Source organism: Corapipo altera, unplaced genomic scaffold, assembly GCF_003945725.1.
Source record: "Corapipo altera isolate COAL_440 unplaced genomic scaffold, ASM394572v1 55, whole genome shotgun sequence".
Lineage (NCBI taxonomy): Eukaryota > Metazoa > Chordata > Aves > Passeriformes > Pipridae > Corapipo > Corapipo altera.
The window spans coordinates 12,071,621-12,081,575 of NW_020884882.1; the positions used below are offsets into that span (position 1 = coordinate 12,071,621).

General features: G+C 43.0%; 1 protein-coding gene across 1 annotated transcript; it reads left to right on the plus strand.

Annotated features, from left to right (window-relative positions):
• Window positions 1-1,793: 1,793 nt before the first annotated feature.
• KBTBD8 (kelch repeat and BTB domain containing 8) lies at window positions 1,794-9,955 on the plus strand. Its single transcript, XM_027640522.1, has 4 exons — window positions 1,794-1,874; window positions 3,937-4,147; window positions 4,757-5,871; window positions 7,641-9,955. Exons 1-4 carry the CDS (start codon window positions 1,859-1,861, stop codon window positions 8,102-8,104), a joined length of 1,806 nt encoding a protein of 601 aa, XP_027496323.1. The 5' UTR covers window positions 1,794-1,858; the 3' UTR covers window positions 8,105-9,955.

Here is a 9,955-nt window from a genome sequence, read left to right on the forward strand (position 1 = left end):
CATGGGAATGCTTCTCAGTTCTACACCCTCTGAGTGCTTGGGAGTTCTAATGGAGGTTTCCATAGAGGGGAGGGGGTGATGGTGTTATTACACTTTCAGTCCAAGTGAAAATGCTGCTATTGAAGCCTCTTAAAGCACATCTAAACCTATTTGTATGGCAATTTATTTGCTCCACCAGAAAACATACAAAGATAAGCTATTTTGAGAAAAGCTTGTGCTCCAAAGTGCTTGTTCAGTGTGGGATCTGTATTAAAAAACATTCTACATTTGACTTCTGCATTTTGAACGCTCATCCAGCCCGGCCCACGCACCCACGCCGAAGGAAATGAACTGTATCAGGCAATGTCATTTGCTAAAAGGCAAGAGTGGAGGAATTCTCCGGCCCTTCGTTTTATATTTCTAGGGACAATTTCACAGGCCGTGCCGCTGCCGAATGGGGAAATTGGAAAACTGCAGAATCGATTTGCAGACGTGAAGTTCTATTTTCTTTTACACCTCCTTCATCAGGGCCTCCATCACCCCTGAGTTGTGCAGCATTATCATGGACAGCAGCCTGGACACCGCTGATAATTGCTGAGCGAGGGGAAGGCTGTGCCTTGCAAGTGAAAGTAAACCCAGTCAGATGGCACTGCCTTTAAATTCATCTGCTTTACAGCACTGGTCATGTATGGAGGCTACTATTTCTGAGGGCTAAAGGGGAGTTTATTTTAAAAATATTATTTAAATTGGTTTTGTTTGCTTTTATTTTCTCTAGCAAAACTTCCCAGCTAAAAGCTGTGAAATTGCGTTAAATCTGTTCTGAGTAAACCCACAGAAACATACAGGACTTCGCAATACTTCCTTTATTTAATTCTTTTGTTGATTTCGCACAGAAAAAAACCCCCAAACCTCTTCCACAGCAAACGTCTGATAATGTCTCAGTCCCCAAGAAGGAGACCAGTGCCTAATTGCTGCAGAAAACTGCAAAAGCTGGTGACTATCATCCCCTTGACCCCTGGGATGGAGAGAAAAATGTTCTTTTGATATTAAAGGTCACGGGCTACAAAATGGTCGCTTGTGTGCTGGAGTTGTTCAGCTGCTCTCTGTGGGATGGGTACGGCTGTGTGATTGCCCACAGCGTGTTGGGGGAACAAACCCTGGGGAAATAAAGAATATTCCTGGCACGACGAGCTTTCAGACTAAGCAGCTGATTATTGGTTTTCATTAAAGGTCAATTCAGCCTCACGCAGCTCTGGTTCTCACTTCCAGTCACTGCCTTGCCCCTCACTGCATCCTTGCAGCATTAGGACGTTTGCAGGTATTTTCTTTTCCCCTTTTCTGTGTGTTTTCATCACTGATGGTGCTGGCAGCTCTGCCCAACCTGCTGGGCAGCCATCTCTGAGTGACACCTTCACTCCTCTTTGGAAGGGTTTGCCCCAGGAGCTGCAACTCAGCGTGGACAGAAGAATTGCAGGAATTGGGAGATAATTTATTTACGTGGAGAGGCCATTTCAGCCGGTCAGCAGGGAACAGGCTCCAACATTCCGGAACAAGGCGCTGGAGGTGCCCTCACATCTCTGCCCCAGGGCCCAAAATGGCGGCTCGCCCGGAGGCGCCGCCTCGTTGCTACGCGACGGGCAGAGCCCGCCCCCTAGGGAACTACAACTCCCAGGCATCTCGCCCGAGAGGGACTACAGATCCCGGCATGCTCCGCGCGCCGCGGGCGGCGGGTCCGCACTACATTTCCCGGCAGGCGGCGGGGGCGACGGCCAATCGGCGCGGCCGATGCTGCGGGGTGCGCGCGGTGCCGGCGGGGAAGCGGCGCGGTGACATTTCCTGCCGGGCCGCCCCCGGAGCCGCTGCCCGAGCGGGGCCCAGGATGGCAGCGCTGGGAGGTCCGTGCGGGGCGGCGGGGGGGGCCCGGGGAGGGGTGTCGGGGCCTGTGTGGTGAGGGGTGCATGGGGGCGGCGGTGAGGGGGTTTGGGCCTGTGCTGGCGGGGGGAGCACCGTGTGAGGGGGTGCGGGATGGGGGGGGCTGTGAGGGGTCCCGGGGTGAGGGGTGTAGGGGCGGAGGAGAATTCTGTGAGAAGAAAGAGTGTGTGTGAGGGGCTGTGCTGTATGAGGGGGGCGGGGAGGGGTCCTGTGAGAGACCCCCCCGCGGTGTGAGGCGAGTTCAGCTGGGGTTGGTGAAAGGCTTCTGTGAAAATGGGTGTGTGGGGAGAGGAGGAGCGACTCATAAATTAATGCGGAGAGTGTTTTGGGGTGATGTTCGTGAGGGGCAGAGTTAAAATTTTGAGGTGCGAACGAGAGGAGTGTTAATAGAGGAAAAAAGGCACTTGGGGTGGAAGGGAGAAAATGAAGTTGATCAGAGCGACTGGGGATGTTTTATGGGGTGAAAGCTGTAACGTGTCAAGGACTAAATAGAAAAACTGGAATAGGAGGATGAGTGTTCCCAGCACTGGAAGCTGCCCTGATAACGAGCTCGTTGCCTGAGTGACTACCACGGTCAGAGAAGAACAATTTTTCATCTTTTTCGCTGTTAGAAAGTAACTGAAACTCTTGTGCAACAGTAAATACATCAAAGTTTTCTTGTAGCTTTGCTAGGTAGGACGCTTTGGAACTGACCTAGAAAAGTGTTATTTACTTGCAACTAGTGATTAACATTGTTTTTTAACAAGTACAAATTCTCCCCCTCTCTAATGATTGGTTAGTTTCAAATGTTTGAAACTTTGAAATTATCAGTAAGGATAAGGAAATTCTCCTGTCATAGATTTTACCTTTGACTATTTACCGGTTTATTTGAAAAAAAAAAAAAAAAGAAATAAACAAGTGTTTTGAAGACTTTTTCTAACCATACTTTGAAGAGACACTGATGATGTTTGGCCTCAGTGCTGCTGTGGGAAATGGGTGCCCAGCAGCAGATCCCTCCTGGTTTATTGTGGCTGTGCTGGAAGCTGTGTCTGAATTCTGCATAAGAGAAATTGCAGCTGCTGTGTGTCACCACGAGTTAGAGTTTAAATCTCCCATTCATCATCGCTGGTCTCTCTCCTCGTTTCCCCGTTGTGTTTCCCAAATTTTGTTGGAAGCTCTCTCTGTTGCAAGTCAGCAGCTTTACCTGATTTGCAGCTCTTGCCACCTAATGTTTTTCTTTTGGGCTTTCCTTTGTTGTTGTTGTTGTTGCGTAAAAATTTTGTCGCTCTTACGAAACGGATTTTTGTGCTTGAGCTATTGCTCAATTTTCACTTTGGGATTTACTTCATTAGGCTTATCACATGTTGTTTAGCAGCATATGCTCCACTAAATACGTTTCCACAGTGATATGTGAACTCCTTCATACCTGGGCAATTTTAAATGATAATTGTATTTTATTTATAGAGAAAAGCATGTAACTGTAGATACAAATTTCTGTGAGTTTAAGTTTGTTGCCCAATATACCTATTGTAGGGCTGTTTCTTCATGAGTCTGTGCTCAAACCATCACTTGTGTAAGGCAGGAGGCAGTTCCTGTTTCGGTGTGAAGTTAAATATTTACATACAGACTTGTGTAATGGTGGGGTAGGTTGTGGACTTATTTTATTCCTCTGCATTCTTTGTTTTTTTCATTTTATAAGTCAATAAGCATTGTGAGTCTTGACTTGATTTCCCCCATCTCCAGTGAAGTGTCACAAATATGAAATATTTGTATTATTTTCCTTAACATTAATGAATATAATTTCATGGGCTAATGGCAACTGACATCTACACTGTGAAAAGAAAAAAATATATATATTTACCCCTGAAAATGTTAGACTTGCTGTTGATGGCTGTTGACACTGAGGAACTACGGAACAAATTTGTGCTGATTCTTGGTCACGCATGGGGTTATTTGGCATGTGGTGAATTCTTTTGAAGGTTGGGTTTTTTTGTTGTTGTTGTTGTTGGTTGTTTTTTGTTAAACAGTTTTGATTTTGCTTTATAGAACCAAGTCAGTTTTCACAAACACTGAACGGAATTCCTCCCTCAAACCCAGTCAGCAGTGGAATGGACCCCTTCCATGCCTGTAGTATCCTGCAACAGCTGAAGACCATGTATGATGAAGGACAGCTGACAGATATTGTGGTGGAAGTGGATCATGGGAAAACATTCTCTTGTCACAGGAATGTTCTTGCTGCAATCAGTCCTTATTTCAGGTATGACAATCCATTGCTCTAGTGGCAATCAAAGCAGAATTAGAGCTTATTTTTGTTAAATGAAAATTAAAAACCCCTGCACCTATACTAATATTCTGTGTAATTATAGATCCTAGCAAGTAAACATTATTGTTCTCTTAATGTCAATGAATTATCAGTGTCTGAGTGTCAAGGAAGGTCTCGTTGGAGAAAATGTCACACAGCTGTAAAACAAACAAAACTACCTCCAATTGTTTTCTTTTAAAGTTACATATTTTAACATTCTGGAGTATGCATATGAAACAACTTGTTGAAAGTTGAGTGCTAAGACTCAGGGTGGTATGTCAAGAGCTTTGCTTGTAAACTCAGTGAATTTTAGCATGGGGTTAGTGAGATAATTATTAGGCAAGAAGTTCCAGCTCACTTCTTTTGTTTCAGTCAGTCTAGAACTGTCAGACAGTTCAGACAGTCTTAAACTGTCCTGTGTGGGTACCTGTAACACCTGTAATAAATGTATTTGGGCTGATGTGAAGACAAGAGCCCTGGGATCAGCTGTACAGTGTAATTTAATTTCATACCAGTAGTTAGGAGGTAATTCCAGATAAACTGCTGGATGTGTTTCCTCTGCAGATCGATGTTCACGAGCGGCCTTACCGAGAGCACCCAGAAGGAAGTTCGGATAGTTGGTGTGGAAGCAGAGTCAATGCATTTAGTGTTGAACTATGCATATACCTCCAGAGTAGTGCTGACAGAGGCCAACGTCCAAGCTTTGTTCACTGCAGCCAGTATCTTCCAGATCCCTTCCATACAAGACCAGTGTGCTAAATACATGATTAGTCACTTGGACCCACAGAACTCCATCGGGGTGTTTATCTTCGCTGATCACTATGGTCATCAGGAACTCAAGGACAGGTCACAAGACTACATTCGTAAAAAGTTTCTGAGTGTCACCAAAGAGCAGGAGTTTCTTCAGTTGAGAAAAGACCAACTGATAAGTATCCTCAACAGTGATGATTTAAATGTAGACAAAGAAGAACACGTTTATGACAGCATTATAAGGTGGTTTGAGCATGAACAAAATAAGAGAGAAGTGCACCTTCCAGAAATATTTGCCAAATGCATCCGTATGCCTCTGTTGGAAGAGACATTTTTAGAGAAAATCCCTCCCATGTTTGCACAGGCGATGGCCAAAAGCTGTGTACAAAAGGGACAACCCAGTGCCAATGGCTACACACAACGGCTTGGAATGACCGCTTCTGAAATGATCATATGCTTTGATGCTGCCCACAAACACTCAGGAAAGAAGCAAACAGTGCCTTGTTTCGATTCGGTCACAGGGAGAGTGTTTAAACTATGCAAGCCACCAAATGACTTGAGGGAGGTCGGAATTCTCGTGTCTCCTGACAACGATATTTACATTGCGGGTGGTTACAGACCGAGCAGCAGCGAGGTCTCCATCGACCACAGAGCGGAGAGTGATTTCTGGATGTACGATCACTCTGGCAACAGGTGGCTTCCAAAAGCTCCTTTGCTGCGAGCCAGGATAGGCTGCAAGCTGGTTCACTGCTGTGGAAAGCTGTATGCCATTGGGGGGAGAGTCTATGAAGGAGATGGCAGGAACTCCCTCAAGTCTGTGGAGTGCTACGACAGCCGGGAGAACTGCTGGACAGCTGTCTGTCCCATGCCTGTGGCAATGGAGTTTCACAGTGCTGTGGAATATAAGGATAACATCTATGTTTTACAGGGTAAGGTGGTTTGGCTGACTGTGGCATTTTGTTGGAAGTGGGGAGTTTTCAATCTCTGTGCTCTCTAAAGCACCTTGGAAAAACCCCTGGGGCACTGGGGTGGGGGAAAACTAGGGAGAGCAGTGGGCAAGAAAGAGGGAGGTTGCTGCTTGAATTCTCATGCCCTGGAAACGTGTCAGTAAATTGTGTTGAGTTATTGCACAAATGGCAGTTTTGGTGTTCTAAGTCAACAGTATAAAATGTTTCTGTGAAAATTCTGTATTAAATCTTTACCTGGGTGAAATGTGCTAGTGTTGGAGAAAAGATACTGTCCCATAAAAAAGCATTTTACATTTTATTGGGCTAAAGCTGTGGGAGTTCCTGGTGTCTGTGTTTTTGGTGACTTGTAAAAGTCAATTAACCACTGTTAGGTCTGTAGGTCTTTGTTTCCTGCCCTGCTCTGCTTTCTGAAATCATTCTAGTAACTAGAAAGAGATAAATTGTCATTCTTAATTAGCTCTGTTTCTTTGGTCAGTAATTACACTACTACCTTTACATCCTTCCTTCTGGTAAGTGATCAGACTTATTGGTGTATTAGATATTGATTCTTGAATGAATAAAAAAGATCATTATGGCAATGGATCAAATAATTTATTCTTCCCTTTATTTTACTTATGGAGATGTTACATAAAATATGTATTTGAGTGTGTGCATGAGCCATACACAGCCAACTCTGAAAAGTGCTGAGACTGGTCTGTGGGGCTGTGGTAAGAGACCCAGAAAGTGGAAAGAAAGAAAGGAAGAGGAGGTGGTGTCTCAGTTACCACCTCTGTAAACACCTGTAGAAGCTGGGTTCTTGCATCCATACCAGCTCCCTCTTTGGGTCACTTTCCATACTAAGCTGAACCACAGGAAAGAAACAGGATAGGGAATACTGTAAGGTCCTTGTTATTTACCAGAGAAAGTCAGCCTGATTTCTTGACTTTGCATTCCTGGGCTTTCATGTGATTTACAGAGAGTTTTCTTCCGTTGTTTCTTTATCAGGTTTGATTCTTGTTGGTTGTGGCTTTAAATGAATCTGTTGCATTCACAAGTTCTCTCAATGTCTCTCTCTCTTGAGCCAAAGAGACATTAGGTGGTTAAAAAGGAATGCTGAACTTCCATTATGCTGCTCTGAGCAGTGAACAGCAGAGGTGCTTTATGACCTCATCACAAAGCTAACAATGAATCAGAACCTTCATGCAGGGATTCACCTGGCCTCCTTTTAAGCAAATCAGCCTAAATGTGTAACTTGACCACTTCATATGAGTAGCTTCAAGATCTGTGTGAAGTACAAAGCACAGTTATTTGCTCAGGTTTAGCAGCTTTAAGCACTGAATTCTGAGACTCCCCAGTCTGTAGATGACACGTTGTGAAGATGTTAAAGAGTGGAACAAATGTACTTCAGACATTTCAAGACTGCAATCTTGAAAGGTTTTGTCCCGAATTAATAAGCATGGTTTAGAAGGAATAAAGGGTAGCTAGGAAATATGTAAAACATTGTGGTTTTGATGAGCTTCAAATTCCCTTTTCTACCACTGGAAGAGAAATTCAAAGTAGTTTTTACTCATGATGTTAATATTGTTGCAATGCACTTGAAGGAAAGCAGGTGATGGTGCTGGGAGTGAGTGTTCGTTATGGGAAGAGCATTTCTGTCTGTGGAAGAAAGCACCTGAAAGCTTGATGGCCCCAGCACTGCTGGTCTGGAAACGAAGCGTAAGTTATGTTTTATTTTTCCTCTCTCTTTTCAGGGGAATTTTTTCTCTGCTACGATCCTCAGAAGGATTACTGGGGATTTCTGACCCCCATGACTGTGCCTCGGCTCCAAGGCTTGGCGACGGTGTACAACGACTCCATCTACTACATAGCTGGGACCTGTGGGAACCATCAGCGCATGTTCACCGTGGAGGCCTACGACATCGAGCAGAACAAGTGGACTCGAAAAAAAGACTTCCCGTGTGACCAGTCCATTAATCCATACATAAAACTCGTACTCCTCAAAAACAAACTCCATCTGTTTGTCAGAGCTACTCAAGTCACTGTTGAAGAACACGTTTTCAGAACCAGCAGGAAGAATTCTCTCTACCAGTACGATGAGGTTACTGACCAGTGGCAGAAAGTCTACGAGACTCCAGACAAGCTCTGGGATCTAGGCCGGCATTTTGAATGTGTTGTTGCTAAATTGTATCCGCAGTGTCTTCAGAAAGTTATTTAAATTTCTTTTTTTTGGTTTTTTTTTTCTCTTCGGTAACAGGCCTTAGTGATTTCAGTGGTAATTTGATGCTAGAGAAAACATGTCTTAAAAGAAAACAAAGAAATTCTGTCAGTATTTATTGTAAGCTGAAACAGACAGTTTTTTGTCTGTGGGGATGGGTGCTCTTTAAAGGTTGCAGTCTGGGGAGGGAATTGCTGGTTCAGTTTCGTATTTACTGATATCTTCCTGGGAAATGAGAAGGAGGTTACAAAGTGCAATTATCAGCATTTTTTTTTTTTCTGGTAAACACTTAATCATGTCATACTAGAGGGGTGTTTTGGTGGTAAAAGCAAATTAAGTGGAAGAGCCAGGATAACTATGCACTACAGTGAAAGAAAATCTAGCATTAATAGCTAAGGATGTCCAAGATGTGTCGAAGTGACTTTTCTTTTTTTTTTCTCTTTTTTTTTAATACGGGTAAAATTTGAGGCAATATCACTAAGTTTTGTTGCTTTTTTTTTTTTTTTTAATTTTAGATTGAAAGTACATACATAGGAATGGTAGATCCTGATTCATAATGATCTGTTCTTTTTGTACTGTTTTTGAAGTCCTCTGAGATGTTTGTGATTTGTTTGTGCACTACAATTTGGGAGAAAAGCTCAGTCAGAACTGGATTGTGGAGTACTTTAGCCCCGGATGGAGGCCTGTTCCTATTGTTGTACCACTTGTTGTCTGTGGACTTTTGTTAAAATTGAGCTTAATGATAGTGGGGGGGGGGAAAAAAAATCCCACACCTGTTTTTTGCCACGTAGCTGTAGTGCTGTAAAAACATTATTTTTTTTTTTTAACACTGATTAAAACCTTTTTTTCATCCCATAAAGGGCTTTAACCCAAAAGTTGATGGTGCTAGTACATTTTTAATACTTGTTTGTCTGAAATGGGCCAGCCTTCTGCTACTGTTTAAGACAGCCTGTTATTTTTCATGCAGTGTGTGTCTGTCTTCAGGCCCTGTCCTGTCATCAGATTGTCTTTTCTAACATAACATTTTTACTGCAGTGGTATTCTTGCACAGAGTGGTGACAGGATATGGCCTTAATAGTACTGGTTCTCTTTGGGTTTTTTTCTTTTTGTGTGGAGTGTTCATTCTGTCTCCACTAAAGTCCAGTGCTGTGTGCAGAGTTGGCATGTGCTCCAGTGATTTGGAAAAGTGTGGCTTAACTTCACAAGTTGTTTTTCTTTTCTCTCTGCAGTCAAGCCCTCAGATATCTTCTCTTCCATTCTGATCTATAATGTGAAAAATTGCACTACTGAGCTGTCATCATTATCCAGTGTATTAAAGCAAAATTGACAATAAATGTCCATGGCTTAAATACTCTTAGAGAAAATACAGAATAAGCATCCAATGTATTACAACACTTTGTTATTTTTTAGCTTATTTTTAAGAAGTAAATAAGTTCAAAGTTCAGCCTCCACTTCAGTAGTGAAAACTGGATTTAAAAGGGAAAAGATGAATTCTAAAACTTGTATCAGCTGTAATTTGCCAGGTTTAATTTGTTAATTTTTGCAGAGCTGTAAGTTATCTTACTCTTTCCTATTTTCTCCAACTGATCTAAGTAAACCAGTTAACTTCACATGGCACTGGCCATCACTGGCTGTAAGTGCTTACCACTATCTGACTTAACAGCTGACATTTCAGTCAGCCAAATATTTAGCTCATTGTTTATCCCCCTGGCATGGCTGAGGATTTGGATAATGTTTGTTTACTATGTGGTCTTACTGTTCCCGAATGGAATCTTTCTAATACACGAAAATACTCTCCTGGTTCTATTTCTTAATTCTTGCACAAAATGTCTAAAAAGAAAAAAAAAAAAA